Source organism: Ascaphus truei, chromosome 1, assembly GCF_040206685.1.
Source record: "Ascaphus truei isolate aAscTru1 chromosome 1, aAscTru1.hap1, whole genome shotgun sequence".
NCBI classification, from domain to species: domain Eukaryota; kingdom Metazoa; phylum Chordata; class Amphibia; order Anura; family Ascaphidae; genus Ascaphus; species Ascaphus truei.
Genome location: NC_134483.1, coordinates 341,125,619 through 341,146,358, shown reverse-complemented (window position 1 = coordinate 341,146,358; position 20,740 = coordinate 341,125,619). Strand labels below are relative to the sequence as shown.

Genomic DNA, 20,740 nt, shown 5'->3' with positions numbered 1-20,740 from the left:
CCCTCTAGCAAAAAAACATCTTGAATGAGACACTTATGGTGCCGGAAAGTGTTTTTTTTGTTTTGTTTTTTTCCCCCACTTTCTGGGCAAACCTGACAACAAAAAAGCCTGATTAAACATTTTAATGAGATTATAGTTGGTATTTGAGAGCGTGTGGAAAACTTAAAAAAATAAAAAAAAGTTTGCTATAACAATTTTGAGAGCCTGTTTAAATCCCCTAAATAGTTTGAGCCGTTGTTGACACTAAGGCATTGAATCTGCACGGCCCACAGTGGTACCACCCCTTTCTGTTACTTGGGAAGAAATTCCACAGATTCATGTTTCATTTCTCTCAATCCGATTTCAGTGTTGCATTCCATAATGTAATTCTTGGAAAGTTATTGGAGCCTGACTCAATTTGGCAAAAACATGTCTGAATATTCCTAGTATAGAAGTAGAGGAGCTCCACCTTATTACTTGCTTGTGCATTGCTATTATATCAGTGACCCTCCATCAGTGGCATGGGGGGTGGGAGGAACGCCTTTGCATCTCCCCCACATGGCTCATAATCTGCAGAATGTTGGCGTGGCTTCTGACACGTTGGCCTTCACATCGTGGAAATACACTTTCCTTTGCAGTGTGTTTCAAGTCCCTCAAGCTATGTGGATCAATATGTACACGTTTAAGCTTGTCAGTTGTATGTGGCTCTTTGAGACTTTGCCAGCTATCACTTTATTAGTCTGTTAGATATTTCCTTGACTGTTTGGGCTCTTTGAGTTCTCACTGTGTGTTCTGTACTTTCTTCCTGTATGTGCTGTGTACCTTGTTTTGTAAAGTTTAGTATTCCAGATCAAATATATATTTTTGACTTTTTAGATCAACAAAAAATCTGCTAATTGTAAACCATTATCTGCCTTTGCTTTTAATTCCTTTTGTCCATCTCCATCTCATTTAAATTTTAATGTCGTTTCTGAAGTTGGATCACCATAATACTGCATCATACTCAACTATGGTCTTGCGTGATGCCACATTTTAATTTCACTTTCTTTTATTATAAGTTGGTGTTTTTCAGAGAAACTTTGTGTATCCCCAGCAAATACTTATTGCAAGGCTATTATATCCTTTGTATTAAAAGTCCATATTCTTAGTAAAGTGGCAATACTAGGTTTATCACCCTCCCCATAGCTTTTCAGCACATCCATTCCAGTATATTTGCAAAGTTCTCCATAGGTCTCTGAAATCCTGCACACCTCACAGAAATCATTGTAAAGCATTTGCACACAACCACTTCCATGAGTGACTTGATGTATCAAATGTAGTTGATGTATTGAATCAAAACTCTTGGAAATACACTATACTTTTCCATCTGTACTTTTTATCAACACATTAGAGATGTAGATGTTTAAAGATGGAAACCCCAAGCTGAACATTTTATTAAAATGTCTTATTTTTTTTAATTTATTGTAGTTTTCAAAACATTTGATCTTGGAATTGCTGCTTTAACTACATTTTTCTGTTCTTGTTTTGTGTTAAAGCTGTCGTCCTGTTCAATTTTGTGTATTCCTTACCTGTTAATTTACATGAGATGGGCAACTCGAGATCTAGAAGGCCACCTGGAAAGTTTCAGCAAAGCACATTTGCAAATCCAATGGGTTCGTTTCTAAAAGTAGACTTTGTATTTGGATTGACCCATGTTTATTGAAGTTTCCCGGTTTGTGGCCCAACAGACCTCGTGTTCCCTATTCTACTCATAAGACATAACTAACATTGTAGTAACATGTCTTTGTCAAAACACTTCTCTAACTTACCTAACCCCCGTGCATGTTGTCTGGTTGAAGAAGTGGGGTGATGTTCCTTTTTCTGTGTATTAGAAATAACAATCTCGATAAATATCAAAACCTTTGACGCAGAGTTCAGAACAGTGGATTGAGTCCTTTTGACCTATTCTCTTTGTGTAAACATCTCCTATTTTAGTTGGGTTAGAAGTGTTTTGGTCTCTGCGTGCCGGCATTCTCAAATGCATTCTTTTGAGCCCTGTCAGGAATTAGGGAAGTCATTCATTTTCTTAATGTAAATGTATTTAATTTTTTTTTCTTTCAAATTCCTGTTAAGTTTCAGAGTTTTGGATTTGCAAATTTCAGATCGTGAAAAAAGCGGTGCTTCTTACTTAGACACTCATAAGTAGGGAAGTAAGAGATGCACTTACTTTTGTGGCTATAAAGTTGCAGCATTAAGCAATTCTTTGGCTGCAAAAATGGCCATAAAATTGCAAAATATTTTAATTTTGTCGTATTTTAAAGCAGAGACCCTCTTAGATCTCCGACTACTCTGACTTCCCTGTGATTAGCAAATGCTGCCTTCCCTTTTCGGTAAGGTAGCAGGCAGTGAAAAGGCTATCGTTTCTGGCAGGTTCTCGTAATCTTTCATCCTCTTGTGGGTGTAGTACATGTGCCTGTCCTTCCTCCCCTCCCCATGCACGGCAGTAGCTCAGTGATGAGGATGCCATTCCTTTTGCGCTTCCACTTGGTTCTGAGGGGGTTTCTTTTTCACACAGCTGCTTCTAAGCAGAAGTCCAGTGGCCATGTGCCAGAAAACGGCCAGGACGCGCAGGGCTACATCAGCAGTCAGTCTCCAGAGAGCATTGTAGAAGAAGCTCAGGGGAAGCTGACAGAGCTGGAGCAGCGGATCAAAGAAGCCATTGAAAAGAACGCCCAGCTGCAGTCCCTGGAGCTGGCCCATGCCGACCAGCTGACCAAGGAGAAGATAGAGGAGCTGAACAAAACGCGTGAAGAGCAAATCCAGAAGAAGCAAAAGATTTTGGAGGAGCTGCAGAAAGTAGAGAGGGAGCTGCAGCTGAAAACCCAGCAGCAGCTAAAAAAGCAGTACCTAGAAGTGAAGGCTCAGAGAATCCAGCTCCAGCAGCAGCAACAGCAACAGTCCTGCCAACATCTGGGGCTGTTGACTCCAGTAGGGATCGGGGAAGAGATCACAGAGGTAGACTATGCCCACTTACAGCAGGTTGATACCATCCTGCTCAAAGAGGACTCCCATCAGGCTGCAGTTCAGATGGGTTTTACTCCCATGCAGCCTCTGGCAATGCCTCAAGCTTTGCCTCTGGCAGCAGGTGCCTTGCACCCCGGACCTATTGCAAATCTTACAGACCTCCATGGAGTTCTAATGGGACAGCAAGAATTGGGTCAAGCACAGCTTACAGGGCTGGGACAAGGTGTCCTGGCAGAAACACAAGAAGGGTTAATGGTAGCCAGTCCTGCTCAGACCCTCACTGATACGCTGGATGACATCATGGCAGGTGGGTATGATGATTTGAGCAGGTTTCAATAAGTATGCTTTGTTAGTGCAACTGAAGGGGGAGCAGCATTTTGTTTTTTCCTTCTCTGTATGGTCCACTTTGTATAGTCTTCAGTTGTTCCCATATATTCTTTAACAGTACAATGCCCCACAGTTTCATGTACTCCTCCTCCTTTTTTTTTTTAACATTTATTTAAGGATTAAGATGAGAATAAACATTTTAGACATGAATTATGCATTTTAACAACATCCAGAAAAGAAAGTATCTCCTAACTTGGCACTTATCCAATAAACAATTTTTTTTTCCTGAACATTTTTTGTGCTTGGATGCTTTTCCCCTCCCTGAGAATAGGCGGCTCTCAATAAGAAGTATAACAGCCACATTTATCAGAGTATGCCCCAGCGGAAGCCCTAACCTGGCTTCCTTCTAATGCTAATCAGGGCTCAGCCATGTGAAAAACCCAATTGCAGACATCCTAGGTCTTAAATATTGGGTAGACATCTGACTCCCTATCAACACACACGGATAGTAAGAGCCAGACATAACCAGTGTGTCGGACACGACAAATATAGAGCCGTTCATCACTGAATACATGTATAAAAAGCTGGTGATGTGTAAAATCTTACTATGCAAGTGTCTTTGAGTATAGCAGTTGACCTCTATGAGCTCCCAGTAGAAGTCTAATTTAACAGTTGTTTTTAAGTTTGCATCCCACTCCTCCATGCAATAAATACAATATATTTGTCACTTTAATGGTTTTTTTTATTTTATTTTTTAAATAGTATTGTTTTATATACTGTAATCTGTCTGCCATGTCTGCAGCCACTGAGGTTGCTTTCTAGTACAAGAGCATTTTTGTTTTTTTGGGAAGAGTGCCTTTCACCGCTCGTACAGTATTGTTCTGTTTCTCAGGGTTGGACGTATAATTCCTACACCTGATGGCAGTTACATTATTCATGGTTGCATTAACTGTATTTCAATTGGCTCACGATATCACTTGCACACCCCCATAGTTTTACTTAAGCGGGTCATTTTTTTCAGACACGCTTTTTTGTAATCTTCCTTCTACTTGCTCCCCCTGGTGGTTATTTGGCTGCATTATGTAAACATGTGAGTTGCTCAGTGACTGTTGGACTTTTTTTTGTATTACATCATTCAGTATTTACTATTTTTTACAACTAGACAGCCAAAGGCAACTGGAATTACTGAGGATTTTCCTCTCCATGGAGTGTATCCCATTTAAAATGGAGGCGCTCTTTGTTGCAAATTAGAATTTTGTAACCATTTTTTTACAGGATTATTGCAGCGTACTACCATCAATTGAATAATTTTATAAGACGCTTAGTATTTTTTTTTAATTATAGTTGCAAATTACCATAACAGCACATTTATGTTGCTTATTTGTGTTTTTTATACACCTTATTTACTTTTTTCTTTCCCAATAATATTCAGTTTAATAATTTCATGTACCAAGGTGTATAATTTGATTTTCCTTTTTTTTTCCTCTAAACTCTAAAAGCTGCCAGTTGCACTTTTTTTTTAAAGTTACCTTTGCTTGTTTGAAATGTTTACTGTTGGATAGTTACTGATTACTGTATTAGTTCGGTTGTTTTTAAAATGTAAAATTACCAACTCCTTGTACAACAAATCTAGAAGATCGTAAAGCTACATCCATGTGTTAATTTGCCCTGGTTTATTTTTAAGTAGTTATTTACAGGTTTTGAATAGATTATCAAATGCTTCTTTTAACCTTGTTAGATTTCATAGCCCAGAGATTACATTAAACGTTTTATTGCCTGGGCCTTAAACGCATTCATTTGGACAAGCTTTATAGGCACGGAAAGTGTTTGACATCACAAAGTTCTGATCTCCGCCTAAAGGTGCATGGTTTTGTTTTTTCTGCATAGGTACAACACAGTGCTTTTTAATTTACTCTTTTCTAGTCCGACTAAGTGTAGACATTTTATTCAACAGCGGTGAGTGGAAGAACCCCTGCAATATCAAACACTCCTACCCACAGCATTGCAACTTCCATCTCCCAACCACAGACGCCAACGCCAAGCCCCGTAATTTCTCCTTCAGCCATGCTACCTATCTATCCTTCCATAGATATAGACGCACAGGTAAGCGCAAAAACTACATCCGCCAGGTTTTCATCTCACTGGATATCATAGCAGACTTATGTAAAACATACACTGGTGTTCTGTTCGTATTATTCCGAACTAATACAGCTATGTTAAACAAATATTTCAAATGTGTTTCAGCCGAGCTGTTTCTGGTTTACTGGCTGATGTACACATAATACAGTACACGGCAAGGTGCATCCAAAATGTACTTTAACTCCGTTATTGAGAAGGTGTGAGTGCTTCTGATCTAAATGTAGATGACACAATAAAGGCTTCTGAAGTCTTGGCTGACACCGCTCCTTCAGTCCACAGCCATTGTATTCTGAGAGTCTCCTCCTGTTGAGGGACAAAACCTGTGAATAAATCGGGTTCACGTTTCCAACTGGTATGATACTTCAAAGGTCTTTTGTCTTCAGGTCTCTGGTAAAGTTGGAGATAGGAGCGTAGTTCAAAGTTCTAATAGCTGTATTGGTCCTTGAGAAATGTAGCTTTAATGCAAGTTGTGAACATTTAGAGGACCAACTTTCTTTACAGATGAAATTACAGAGCATTCAAAACCTTATAGGTTTTTTCTTTCAGCAGTATCAGTACCAATACTTATACCAGTAATATCACCCACTCTTGGAGGAAGAAATGTGCCCTTTAATATTGTTCAATTGCATAGCAATTGACATAATTGTAAAAAGAAATGCTGAGGCCAAATGCAATAGTAATTTGTTCGAGATACTTCAGATGTTACTGAGCACTTGTTTATCCATTGCCTAGACATGCAGCAGGAATAACATGTTTATTTTATTACATAAAGGCGTACCGAAGTTTCCGGTTTGAAAGCTATTTCAGCTGCCTTTTATCCCTGGATCTGTGTGCCTTTGCCTTGTCTTAACGCTAGTAATTGCGGACTGTAGTAATTCTATAATTGTGGATCGCCATGAACACACCGGTGAGCGCAATATTAAGATCATTCTGCCCAAAAAACAAACCATTTAAGATTAAAATAATGTTTGCTCCCAAGCATGACCGTAAAGGACCATGACTGCTGTGTTTATTTCTTTATCTTAAGTAAGTAATGTCAAGTGTACGGAGCGCTATGGAATGATAATGGTTGCTGCTTGCGCTGGACAAGCTGAGACTTCTATGGGGAATAAATGTAAAATGAAGCTCTGTATTTTTTCAAAGCAGGAGACCGGTTTCCCTTCACAGTCACTGCCATTTCTTTTACAGTAGGGATTAAGGGAAACCAAAGGGCTGTAATTCTGAACGGTTGGTAAGAACACTAAAGCATTAATCCGAGACATGAAATTTTGCTTTTGCACTTTTAGTGAAGACATGTTTTCATATTGGCTGGAGTTCTATTTGTTCCAAATGGTGCTGCGCTTTTGAGAAGATATAGTTGGTTCAAGTACATTTTGATACTGTACATTCTTTTATGAGCCAGTTGTTTTGTATGCCTAATTTTAAGTATGCAATCCAGAAAATCCAGAAGCCGACTAAAGCTGTTTTTTTGGGTTTTTTTTAAAAAAAAAAAAAATATAAATACGCAAGAAAAAAAATGTACCTTTTTTTTATTAGATGGTGCAATGTGTGCAAAATAGGTAAAAAAACAAATTCCAAATTTAAAATAAACTGATTAAGATTAGATAAAACCTCATATTCAAAAATAATAAAGGAATGAAATGAAAAGACAAACCAAAGGGATGGTGGGTTGGCAGAAAGGGGAAAAAATGCCAGAGTGAATAAGGTGTGGCAGTTCAAATGTAAAGTAGAGGACATGTTCTAATCTGTTAGGTACTCTAATACCATAGGACTCCTTGGTGACCTAAGTTATGTCAGTGTTCTTTTAACCATTCCAATAAGACACATTTAAGTAAATAGGGGAGTATAGAAACGATGTGTGAATTGGAGACTATCTTGATAAGTTACATTTGTCCCTGTTAATAATAATAATTGGTGTCAACTTGCATGTTTCCTTCACTTGCTCATGTAATGGTTACTGACATTTGCATACAGTGCTGCTTATGAAACCCAGCAGTTAAATTAGTTTAGTAGTTATGCACATTTTTTTTATTGACCCATATCGGTTTCCAGTCCCAAAGTTATGGCAGTGCCTATTCTCTCTGAGTAATACAAAAGCTGCAGACTGTCGTGGCACTAGTGAAGTTTCTTATCCGGGGTTCCCCAGGCATCCCTAAAGGGTACCCTGCAATTTTCAGGTCATTTGAATACAAAAGAATTTACAAGGCATCTGATCTCAGATGGGCTATTAGAGAGGGTTGGGGTTCCTTAGAATTTCACAATATAATTATAGGGTTCCTAAACAAAAAAAAAGTTGGAAACCACTGGTCTGTCTAGTGGTTCGGTTTTGTCGTGTCAGTTTAGGCATGTCAGTTGAGTAAACGAAAGAAAGAAAAGCTCCCTATTATGTCGCACTGGAGAGAACACCCTTAACTGAATTAAAAATATTTTTTATTAAAATATATTTTGCAGCGAGATATACAATGAACCAAATAATTAAAACAAATTAAAAATGAAGGAGGTGTTTGTGTGCTATATCTAGACGACAGTGTGAATAAGGGAATAGCTATTAATCCAGTGCAATTTTGCATCATTGTACCATAAATTAGCACAAGCAAACAAAATGACTCACATTTTCAATGTGACATTAAAAATGTTAACACACACAAACTTAATTTGTTGCACAGCTACAATTTTGCACAACTGCAAATGTTTTTCTTTGTCCTGAGCTTTGGAAAGTGTCTTTAACAGTTTAATCTTCTGTTCTTTGGTGTTCCCATTGTACAATGTTTATTTTATTCATAACATTTATATAGCACCCTTATGCAGGGCGCTGTACATTAGTTCGTAAAACAGAGTAATTGTTAAGATGTCTTTGTGGTGGGCAGGGATGGGAGCATTGTGGTCGGGGGCTGTATGTTATATATACAATGAGGGCACTTTTTTGTTTTGCATGGGTCCTCATTCTGTTTCTGATTTAGTTCAGAGTAGTTCTCCTTGCATTGTTTCTTTGAACTCTGCATAAATGTAAGTGCTTAACTTTGTTTTTGTTTTAAAAAAAAAGTGAGAGCTTATGAAAATTACTCCTTTTTTTTTTCTTCCGACTGGCAGACTGAGAGTAACCATGACACCGCTCTAACACTCGCCTGCGCCGGCGGCCACGAAGAACTTGTGCAGACGCTGCTGGAAAGAGGAGCCAATATTGAGCACAGAGACAAAAAGGGCATGTATTTCTTTAATAAAGCGAAGAAATGTACACAGCTGATGCTTGGTTTCAATTCTCACGTTCTGCTAGGTCTATTTTTTGGCCACCATTTCTTTTTTTGTTTGTGCATGAAGTGGTTAGAAGACACTGGTAAGGAAAGATTGAACAATTGGTGGGCAAATTAAGGGGGAAAATACAAGAAAATGTTCAATAGGTATGTAAGTGCATAAATAGTTTTATATGAACCATTTAGGCTTTAGTATCCCAATATAAAAATAACAAACCTGAAAGAATTTAAACTAGGAAATTGAAAATGAAGTCTGCTCTTTCAGTTCCCAAATGTTGTCCAATCTCGACATGGATTTGGTTAAACCTGAAAGCTTCTCCATTATCACAAGATTAGTATTTTGGCACAGAATTGGAAGACGGGAGGGGGAGGGTTTTTTTCCCCCCCTCTTCTAAACGCTCAATAGAGCATCTAGTGTTAAAAAAAATATATATAAACATTTTCCGGGAATTATGCAGTACGACTTTCGAAATTAGAAAGTTTTTTCTCTTTTGAAAATGCTTCTGGAATCGATCTGTGTTGTTTTGTAGTGTAGCACTTCATATTATTTTTTTAGGAGGGTGTGTAGATAGTGACTGCCATTTTAGTTTCCGATAAAACTGTTTGACATCACTAGTACGATATTTCATTTTGTTATGAGTGTAGTATGTTTTTCATGAAACTTGCCTGTTATTTTCTTATTTTGAGGGTTTTAACCACTTGGTGATTTTCATTTTTTTCCCCCCTCCCTGCATTCCTTTAAAATAGTTTTCGAAGATTTTGCTGCTTTATGGACAGATTATAGGATCTGACCTTTCACAATGCCTTGCTTGTTAAACATAAAGCAAGCAGCTCATTGGGCATAATTGTACTTTATATAGGTTTTACTCCACTCATCTTGGCAGCAACTGCCGGTCATGTCGGTGTGGTGGAAATCTTGCTGGACAACGGTGCTGACATCGAAGCCCAATCTGAGAGGACCAAGGACACGCCGTTATCTCTCGCCTGCTCTGGGGGTAGACAAGAGGTGAAATAACATTTTTGATGAAAGCTTAACCTGACACGAATATGTTCATCATTTATAAAGTGTAGTTACCCAGTTTGTAAAAGTAGCAGCCAAGCGTAGGCCGTAACCCGTGAAACTGCTAGAGTATTTGATTATACTGATGTAGGCGTTTGACACTTGTTTGAACAACTTGTTTCATAAGGCGTCATGATGCCATTTTGTTTTGCTTGTAATGAAAAGTAATGGCCTTGCCAGAGGTTTCATTTGAGACAAATAGCCAACTAGAGAACCTAATTCAAAATACCTAATCTGCTAAAAATCTACAGGGCATGTGGTTCAGATTGCAAACTGCAGTAAGTTTTTGGAGTTTCTTTATAGATGCAGTGCACTAAGGCAACCTTCAGCTTTGCTAGGACTGTATAGTGATATTCAAAGGGGCATTTTCTCTTGCCTGATTTTTGTTTTAATGCAGTAGTTCCTTGCCTTTAAGTCAATGCAGTTACCCAAAGAAGCGTAATACATTAAAAAACAATTAAAGGGTGTAAAACGTGCCGTAAGAATAACCCAATACTACACAACTGATTTATTAAACACATAGGATCTTGAATGAAATGCTACGTTACATCGACATTTTAAATCTTTGATCCTCAAGCTTTATACACAAGGTGCTATTATGGTGCAAAGACAGTGAGAACAGAAGTAACCTATAATATGGTCATATACATTTCCTATGGTGTCAATCTATTGTGGGCCAAGTCTGGTTCCTTTTGTCAAATGAAATTGTTAAAGCAGGGTAGTATTATATGCATGAACACGTAATACAATACTCCTGTCCACACCTGTCCTCTATTTTCTTTTAAAAGCTAGTTCTCTGGTATAATTATCTACATCGGAAAATGTATCTAAGAACAGATTACAAATAATTAGACTGGTATGAATAATCACTTCTGTTTCACAATTTAAACAAATATTGCTTTATAACAATAAAATTAAATGAGATGTTTTAAATGTTGCAAGGAAAGAGTAGAAGATACTTTACTTGGATCATTAATGCTGAAAAAAAAAACCTATGTAGTCGTGTAAAAAACAGTTACAAGTGCAACATTGCCTGATGACTTCTGCTTATTCATTGCTTCTTTGCATTCACTGTATGTCTTATGCTAAACGTGTTGCACATTTTTAGGTGGTGGAGTTGCTGTTGGCTCGAGGGGCAAATAAAGAGCATAGAAATGTTTCCGACTATACCCCCTTGAGCTTGGCTGCCTCCGGTGGTTACGTCAATATCATAAAAATCTTGCTAAATGCAGGAGCAGAAATCAATTCCAGGTGCGTACTCTGCGTTACTGGCCCGTTGCCTATCTAGCTATTAAATACGTATCCATCCGTCCATGTTCATTTTACAGCATTGGAAGTGTAGGGTGGAATGAACCACTGTGTTTGGAGCTCTGCCTTATGTCAGGCAAATATGAAGCCACTACAGTATCAGTTGTGGCTTCCTATTGGGAGGGAAGGATCCGCAGAGAACAAAATAGTGCGGCTTTGAATGACCCCTCTGTTCTCGTAATGCTTAAAGGATCAGTGATACAAAGGCTTTCAACTATGTATAGAAAATGTCGCTGGTTAGGAGGTAAGAATTGCATTTTGCCACTATTTTTGTGAACAATGTTAGAAAAGCCTCCACTCGATATAATAATCAGGAAACCTGGTTCAGTTAAAAAAAAATCCGCATTCTTTTATTCTTATATCATCTTTCATGTAGCAAGGATACGTATTATAAGATACATCTGTATGGCTTCTGTATCTAAGAAGGTAGCTTATTAGATGCTTCTATTCGATGTAACAAGCATATGAAGATGGTAGACGGTAGTAATGTATTATTAACATTGCACCCTTATTCACTCAGAACAAAGAGACATTAATCACTCGCTGGTCTTAGCTACAGTAACTAGACTAAATGACATACTTGTTTCTCACAAAACTAAAACACACTGAGTGGGAGAGAGACAGAACTCCTAGGAACTGTTTAAAATAACAGACATAGCTATAAAAACAGCGTCACGCCTTTCAGAATATGAGTTAGCGCGTATAGAATATAATATGTGGGAAAGAGAGTTTGAATCTGGGCAAAGCAAGTAGTATCTCTACCTGTCATTCTGTTTCAAGTCGCCCCCTGATACTAATACATTGTATACCATTAGTATCAAGCTGCCCATAAGAATCCTTTCACGAGAAAGCATGAGCAATTCTGTAACAAGTTAACCTATTGTGTGCTGGATATAGATATATATGTATGTGTATATGTATATATGTATATGTGTATATATATATGTATATATATATGTATATGTGTGTGTATATATATATATATGTATATGTGTATATATATGTATATGTATATATATATATCCTACTTAATAAAGAAAATATATAGATATAAAATAATATAACAAACAAGTACTTTGAGCTAGAATTATATTTGATTTTCAGTTGCACATCCTGATTTGTGACAAGACCTAGGTTTGCCCATTTCAAGCCCCTTTTCACTTTTTTTTTTTAAACTTATTTTTTTAAATTAATTTTCTAATAAACTTAGGAGGGGTTAGAAAATAGAGGGGATGGGGGAAGGAACCCTTTTGCCTTTTTTATTTTCCTATGTAAAACCTTTATAGATTTCCTCATTCAATCCTGATGCTCGTTTGATTGGCAGCAGCTCCCTACTTGGTGAGGGCACCTGGAATCATGTCATAAAGTTCAGAAAACAATTAAGTTGACACAACTAGCAGATAAAAACAAAATAAGAGAATTTAATGATCTATTTTACTGATGCCATTAGTATTTACTATTCACTAATCAACAGTTTCTAGAATGTAATATCTGTTTGGGTTGTAATTTCATGCAATGAAGATGAAGTTTAATTTTAAACACTACACTCACTCACACATTTTTTTTTTAAATTATGGAACTGAACTTTTATGCTCCCATTCAGCATATGTTAAAAGTGGTAGAGAAGTCATTGCCTGGCTGGATTGGTTTTTGTTGTTGTTGTTCTTGTTGTTGTTGCAATGTCACATCTTTAAACGTTGGTGGATTGTTTTTAACACTTGCATTTAAAAATATTTTTTGTGAAATTTGTCTAAATAGCTATTTAAGAAAAAGCATAGATTACTGTGTCATTAACTCTGTGAATATCTATTATTTGCTTCAGAACCGGGAGCAAGTTGGGAATCTCTCCTTTAATGTTGGCAGCAATGAATGGTCACACTGCTGCTGTTAAGCTGCTTTTGGATATGGGCTCAGACATCAATGCCCAGATAGAAACCAATCGGAATACTGCGCTTACTCTGGCATGTTTCCAAGGGAGGACCGAAGTGGTCAGTCTGCTCCTTGACAGGAAGGCTAATGTGGAACATCGGGCAAAGGTGAGAGAACAAAACTGCCAAGGAATGGGTTAACGTCATTGTTCTATGGAACCTCAGTTCTTTCATATTACTATACAATTGTGATGGCTCAAATATATTCGTAAAATAATAGATGTCTAACAAAACATTCGTTGCTTGTCGTATTGAATATCCGTGTTTCCTTTTCTTGACTAGAAATGCCTGTATGCTGGTGTCGTAGATCCAGTTGTGTAAATTGACACCATTACAACATTTTACGTTTTTTTTAAACCTTTCAGAGCTGATTTTTTTTTAATGTAGCATTTTTACAAGTTCACGTCCCAATATAAAATATTTTGTAACAACTCCATGATTACTAACCCTTTTTTAATATTTTTTCCCCAGCTGTTTTTTAATTTAAAAATCCCTGCAGCATGCTGTACGTAGTGTTTACATGGCAACTCCTGGCAATTTCTCCACTCCTCTTGGCTATTATCAATAGACATCAAAGGATGTGACAGAGAAAAGGCCTTATCCTAATCTTTATATCAGGTTCTTTGAGGTCTACTAACGTTTCTAAGTGAGAGGAACTTAGCAGCCATATTAATTTAGATTTTGATTAAATTTTTAGATATGAAATAGCTTGGGGGGGGGGGGAGAACGGAGATCAGGGGAAAACAAGATGCATGAAAACAGACATCCTACTATAGTGTTTTGAATAAATATTTAAAATATTAAAATAAATAAATATGCTGAGCAAATGGCAAATTTAAGGGACAATGAATTGAATGCAATAAATATTGGTAATATAGTGACTGCAGGTTGCAAAAATTCAGACATGCCGCATAAATTACTCTTATTATATGCAGTGAACATAAATGCTCTATCACTGAAGTAAGCTATGCATTTCATAGATAATTCATTAAAAAATAACTAGATCTAAAATACAAATAGATTGTAAGCTCTTTGGGGCAGGGACTCCTTTTCCTAATGTTACTTTTATGTCTGAAGCGTTTACTCCCATTATGTATCATTTGTTAGGCCTCGTTCAGGGTGCCGGAGGCAGGAGTTGGAGGGCGAGCGTTCGCGTGTGCGAGCGGCAGTCTGCTGGGCGATGTGTGTACATCCTCCCCAGCAGACTTTTTCAGGAGTTGAGGAGGCGGGGGGGGGGGGGGGAGGGGAGGGGGGCGGGGGCTACAGACAGCAGCTTAGGGATCCAAGTTGCAGTCTTGAAATCATTCTCAAGAATGATTTCATTGGCTGCCGAGGTCCCAGTGACGCTGCTGCAGCTTCAAAAAACGACTTGGGTTGTTTATTGAAACTGTAGCCAGCGTCAACTCCGTACTTCGGAGACAGGGCAGCTGCTACCCTGACAACGACAATTCAATTTGAATACATTGTGTTGGACGGCCGCACGCACGTCAGCACGCCCTCCCTCCGAAGCCTGCACCCTGAACGAGGCCTTATTTATAATAGTATGTCATGTATAGTACTGCTTGAAGCGCTATGTACATTAATGGTGCTATATAAATAAAGATACATACATATATCTTACCCACTTTCTAACCTCTCAGCTTTTGTCTTTGAACAATGGATGGTTTTCATTGTAGCGCCCTCTGTTGGTCCAGTAAAAGATTTCATACTACATGATATTTTTTCTTTCCTATGGAATAGACCGTACAGTATCAACAATCCCCTGATCCTATAATGACATTGATATAGAGGATGTTGGTTACTGCATATACATTAGTTGGTGATTTCCAGAACTTGGCCTTCTATCGCAGGGGTGCGCAAACAGGGGGCCCGAGGGGTGCAAGATCTTTTTTTGGGGGGGCGTGGCACTTAAAGGTCCCACGCTCTTCCCCAAAGCATTTAAATTAAATGCAATGCCAGGGGACCGCACATGGCCTCTATAACTCACTTACCTTGACTCAGACAACTTCGGGCGACCCAGAGTCAAATTATGCCGTGATGTAACGTCACATGACCCGCGGCATCCTTTGATGCTTGAGTCAAGGTAAGGAGGGGTGAGAGCAAGGGGGTAGAGCAGGCATGGGGGGAGAAGGGGGGGGGTTGCATGGCAAAAAAGTTTGCACACCCCTGCTCTCACATCAAATGACAACACTGTTAAAAATGTTTTTTGTAATATTCCTTTTTCTTTAAAATAATCATGAAATGACAAAGCAGAAGGGAGCATAGCTGCAGTAATCAGGGACCCATTTCTGAGCCTTTTTCATCCGTTTTAAAATAAGAGTATTGTAACCTTTAACCTCATGTTGTGAATTTTTACCCTGCACAGCTCATATTTTCTTACACAAAATCAATAATTGTCTGACCTGTTTGAATGCTCTTTAGACTTTATTATTGTTTTGAGCACTTTTGTGCATGTACATCATAATATAGTTGTATCTGTTCTTTAAAACTCAGAGTTATTTGATTGGTTGGCAAACCTGATATTGGTTGTGAAAATTCATATGTGAGACGATGAGATAGAGATAGAGATATATCTATCAGCTCAGTGAGCAAACAAACTGACTGGCTCTGAGTTTGAAGCAGGGGTTAAACTCCCAGTGTCTTCTCATTGTGACCTTGGGCAAGTCCCTTTATCTCCCTGTGCCTCAGGCACCAAAAACATAGATTGTAAGCTCCACGGGGCAGGTACCTGTGCCTGCAAAATGTCTCTGTAAAGCGCTACGTAAAACTAGCAGCGCTATACAAGAACAAACTTATTATTATATTAAGCATATACTCGCTATAGTACTGAGTTTTTTGGTGGGTAGCGCATTAGAAAAAAATCGAAATAAATATTGGGGGAGAATTACAAAGTAGCAGTCTGCATCGTGCCTGGAAGAAGCCATACCGCTGTATTTGATGAGCAGAGTTATAGAAATCGGACCACATCTTTTATAAATGCCTTTAAATAGTACTTAAACTATCCCTTTGCATACAATAATATTTTTTTGCAGATTTGTATGTATGTTTAATGATAACAATGTATACAGCAATTTACTAAATAAACAATAGTATACAAGGAATTATGATTAAAAAAACCATGGAGTTCTTCCTTAGTGCCTGCTTAAAACAGGTGGAATTCAAAGAACAATGGTGAGGCTTTGTAACTGGTCTTGTAATAACCCCTGGCGGTGCCCCGGTGACTTTCCTAGAATGTCATAAAGTTAGCTCGTTCTCTAGAGAGCTGAACACACCTAGAGTGGTGTCGCTGAGGACCTGTCACAGCCCGGTGGCAGCGAAAGCATTGGAATGAAATTGCTATAATGTAGCAATCACATCTTCTGGCCCATGTCTACCAGCAGCTGAAAGACGCCTTGCAGGTCCTTAGTAAATACAGGGATAGTTGGGAGGTATTTTATGGCCCAGAATGCATGGTTTGGTCCTGACCACCTGATCTTCTATCTCCCACATAGTACATATAACTTTCTATTTTTGTTGGGCATAAAGCATTGCAATGTGAGTCCCTTTCCTGAAATTTTTAAGTTTACATGCATTTTTAACAGACATTTCCTTTTGCCTCCCCTCGTCTCCCCCCCCTCCAAATACAGACTGGTCTCACTCCCTTAATGGAAGCTGCCTCCGGTGGGTACGCAGAAGTCGGAAGGGTTCTTCTTGATAAAGGTGCGGATGTCAACGCTCCTCCAGTGCCCTCCTCAAGAGATACAGCTTTGACCATTGCAGCAGACAAGGGGCACTACAAGTTCTGCGAACTGCTCATTAGCAGGTGTGTTTGCCGAAATGATTAAAACATTTTTTAAGGGAATGGAGCATATCATTGAAGCAGCAAGTTTTTTTTATACAAAAAGTCCTAGAAAATATTTACTGGAGCATTTTAGAACTGTATAAATCACATCTATTAGATTTAAGACATCTTCTTATATGTTTTTGCGTAAATTACTGATTTATGTAGACAGCATGACTGCCTTGCAAAATTACAAATATTAGTAAGTGAAAGCGTGACGTAACCCTAACAAAGTGCCAGTGCAAAGTGCCAATGCAAAACTCTTCTGCAGTTTAAAAGTAGCCTTTGACTGCAGTTTGAGTCCTGTGTGTTTTTAGCTTTACATTTGAGATTGTATTTTCAGTGTTTGTACTTTGACTGTTAGACTTTGCAATTTCTCCATATTAACTCCTATTCCCAAAATCTTTTTGAGCACATCAAAACTGAAGAGCCTTTTCCCCAACTTCTATTATAATTTCGTAGGTTCTGTATGTAAGTTCTCCTCCAAGACTTCTAGATTGTGACCGCTCAGTTTTATGATTACTTGGTGAAAAGGAGAGCATGCTTTCTTCAATATGGTAGTAAGATTAAAAGAAACTAGGGGCCTCTTCTAGCCATGTAAGATTTTTTAGGGGCTCTACACTGCCACATTGTGCTGTTAGAAGAGGAAATAGGAATTCTCATGTAACCAAACATGGGATCTTTACATGGGATCTTTTCGAACTTTAGTTTTACATGATAAATCTTTTTCAATTGCTTTAAGTTAACACACAATAGCTACATTGTACATGAAATATGTTGTGAGCCGTTTTCTGTGATTACAGGGGAGCTCATATTGATGTGCGCAACAAAAAAGGGAACACTCCCCTCTGGCTGGCAGCAAATGGTGGTCATTTAGATGTTGTTCAGTTGCTGGTTCAAGCTGGAGCAGATGTAGATGCAGCTGATAACAGGAAGATAACTCCTCTCATGGCAGCCTTCAGAAAGGTATAGTGTTCTCCGTCCGCTTAGTGTTCCTTCAAATGTGCACACAGGTGTGATGAAGCCTTTGTACTTTGAAGTAGAATAGTATCTACTTGGAATAGTAACTTTTACATAATATTGAATCTAGCGCATAAGCAACAAATGATCACTTATACATAATTTTCAAGATAGAACAATAATGTAAAGCTTTTAAATATTGAATGAGTGCATTCTTACATAGAAGTATGGAAGGTAAATGTAGGTGCTCCCGACATAGATGCGAGTGTGTTCATTTTACTTGTATTCCTCTGGCGTCTCTGCCGATTTGCGAAATTGGTCTTGGGCGTTCGTCTTTCATACTGCGTTCTGTTTTTGCTTTTCAGGGTCATGTTAAAGTGGTACGCTATCTCGTGAAAGAGGTGAACCAGTTTCCATCAGACTCCGAATGCATGAGATATATTGCCACCATAACTGACAAGGTACGTTTCCCGAGTCACAGTGACTAGTTACAGTAGTAACGAAACTCTCTTATCAGTTGTGTCCAGAGTAAATAAATATTTTGTACCTATATACATTTCTACAACTCCACTTTTTCCATTAAATCAATGGGGACTTTGATGTTGCCATCAAACTGTTGTCACACTGTATTTACTGATAATTTTCTTTCTTGCCGTTGAGTTGACACCAATACCTAAGTCCTCACTCATTAAATAACTATTTCATGTTCTTGGAATAGGCATTGGTGTAATTAGTTAATTCCTGAGCTTTAATAAGCTTTATAAAAGCACTTTTGTACGTCTACTGTATTTCAAACTTGTGGGTTCGTTCCCCGACTGTTTGTTCCAATGCAAATCCAGAATCAATCTACAGCTATTTAGATCGATTGATTTTTCTTTTAACCAAGCATGCAAAACATCTGGTTATGCTGTAAGCAATTGATGTGGATCTTGTGTAGCAGACTTTTGATTGGAAATTAACTTAAACGTGAGAACCTTTGCCAAAGACCTGAAATTAATAAAAATGTAGGACATTAGAAAATGTGTGATTTGTTTGAAAATACCCGGTCCACACGGGTTTTCGAAGTGGGTGATCTTGAAGTAGTTATTGCATTCATTCTTTTTAAACATTTCACTACCAGAGGGGCCTGAAGCTCATTTCTATGAAATGGTTTCTGATTATAAAATGAATTCATAAGATTAATATAATCTGTCAATTACAGGAGATGCTGAAAAAGTGTCACCTCTGCATGGAATCAATCGTTCAAGCCAAAGACAGACAGGCAGCTGAAGCGAACAAAAATGCAAGCATCCTCTTAGAGGAGCTGGATTTGGAAAAGGTAAAGCGCTTGTCATTCTTCAGAATTGGGTTTGAACCGAGACTTTCCATAGTGATTGAAGGCAGCTGTTCTACTGCTCATGAAAATTCAAGACGGTGTCACACTGCCTTATTTCAGTAGAAATGGTTTACTGCTTACCAGACACCTACTGTGACAATGTGCTCCAGGCTTGTTTATTTTGGCCTTCATGTCTTAAAAGTATAAGACATTATTATTCTGTATTAAAAAAAAATTTTTTTTAATCTTTTTCTTTGTTTCGGCTAATTAGGATATCTAACACAAAAAATTTCTAGGACTCAGAAGAAAATTAGCTTTGTTTGTTCCTTCCTGTTTCCTTCCCTCATTTACAGGAAACTTGAAGCCTTTCACTTTGATGTTTTCAAAATTGCATGTATTAAGCGAAACTAGCCCTCTGACCACCTATATTTGCAGTTTAATTCAGACACAAAACATTGCAGGCTCCGTTTCCGTTAATGATACAAAGCTACAATTGTTACAATTCATATTTCCCATCTAGATTTTGTCAAGTGGTATATTGTAGCCCCCATGCTCACTTCTGTGGCTTTTTCTACATCCTCCAAAGAGACTAATCGAGCTGTTTTTGGCCGATAACCCCTATCGACTTCAATTTCGTCATTTCGATTGGTCTATAGTCTCTCGATTGGCCTCTTCGTTGCATATAGAATAAACCCCTTAGTGTGGAGAGTTTTTCCGATCTGATTACCTCCCCAACCATCAACAGATTTTTGTTGAAACTTGAAGCCTTCCAGTGACTGACTCCGTGCTCCTGGGTCATTTGAGAGCTGTGATTGCAATCTCCTTTAGAATTGGCAGAAATGTCTGTGACATTGGGGTAACATTACACGGCCACCAAGGAGTCATCCAGTGTGATGTTGCTCCAATGACATGTAGCACTCAGATGGTTAAAAGTAATGTATGGAGTTTCACACAAATAACAATTGGCTCCTCCATGAGTGTCAGTACTAACCAAGGTCTGATCAATAACAAGTTTGTTATTTATGTGTAAAAAAAGTGCAAGCGTGCTAGACATAGTATATTTACTGCTTCAGTCTTTTTCAGCTCGATTCCTTTTAGCCAACAAGGAAAGGTAGGCAATTTGTAATGCTACTTTAAAGCTTCTCTGTGGAATTTCCTTACAGTTGAGAGAAGAAAGTAGAAGGCTGGCTTTGGCTGCAAAACGAGAGAAAAGAAAGGAGAAACGGCGAAAGAAGAAAGAGGAGCAGAGAAGAAAACTTGAAGAAATTGAGGCAAAAAATAAGGAGAACTTTGAGCTGCAAGCTGCTCTTGAGAGAGAAAAGCAGAAAGTTGAAGGTAAGATTGGTTTAGCTCCTATTTCTTGTAGCAACATTATAATCTTAGATGTTTCCTTATACTGTACATACAAAGATAGTGATGTGCATCTATTTGCCTGTTTTTGCATTTATTTATATACACTTGTAGGGAATGTTGCATACTTTATCAATTGTTCGGCAATTTCCAACAAATAGAGATACAGAATTACTCAAATGTATTCTCTTAAATGTACAACACAGAGGTTAATCTTAAAATCTTTACAAAATTTGACATTAGTCACTAATGTTTGGACAGTCTTTTTTATTCTGGTTAGATCTTTCTATCATTTAATAT

At 38.1% G+C, this 20,740-nt stretch overlaps 1 protein-coding gene across 9 annotated transcripts in view; it reads left to right on the top strand.

The window, feature by feature from the left end:
- The window catches only part of ANKRD17 (ankyrin repeat domain 17), a 133,130-nt gene that overhangs the window by 96,153 nt on the left and 16,237 nt on the right, over positions 1-20,740 (top strand). For 7 of the 9 annotated variants that reach the window (XM_075608153.1, XM_075608143.1, XM_075608133.1 and 4 more), the window contains 11 exons: positions 2,534-3,289; positions 5,264-5,412; positions 8,539-8,650; positions 9,560-9,705; positions 10,868-11,010; positions 12,890-13,103; positions 16,622-16,797; positions 17,619-17,781; positions 18,141-18,236; positions 18,977-19,093; positions 20,254-20,425. In XM_075608153.1, the coding sequence (XP_075464268.1) occupies positions 2,534-3,289; positions 5,264-5,412; positions 8,539-8,650; positions 9,560-9,705; positions 10,868-11,010; positions 12,890-13,103; positions 16,622-16,797; positions 17,619-17,781; positions 18,141-18,236; positions 18,977-19,093; positions 20,254-20,425 (2,244 nt within the window). The remainder of the gene's footprint in view (positions 1-2,533; positions 3,290-5,263; positions 5,413-8,538; positions 8,651-9,559; positions 9,706-10,867; positions 11,011-12,889; positions 13,104-16,621; positions 16,798-17,618; positions 17,782-18,140; positions 18,237-18,976; positions 19,094-20,253; positions 20,426-20,740) is intronic. The other 2 variants (XM_075608190.1, XM_075608181.1) reach the window with 1 other exon arrangement.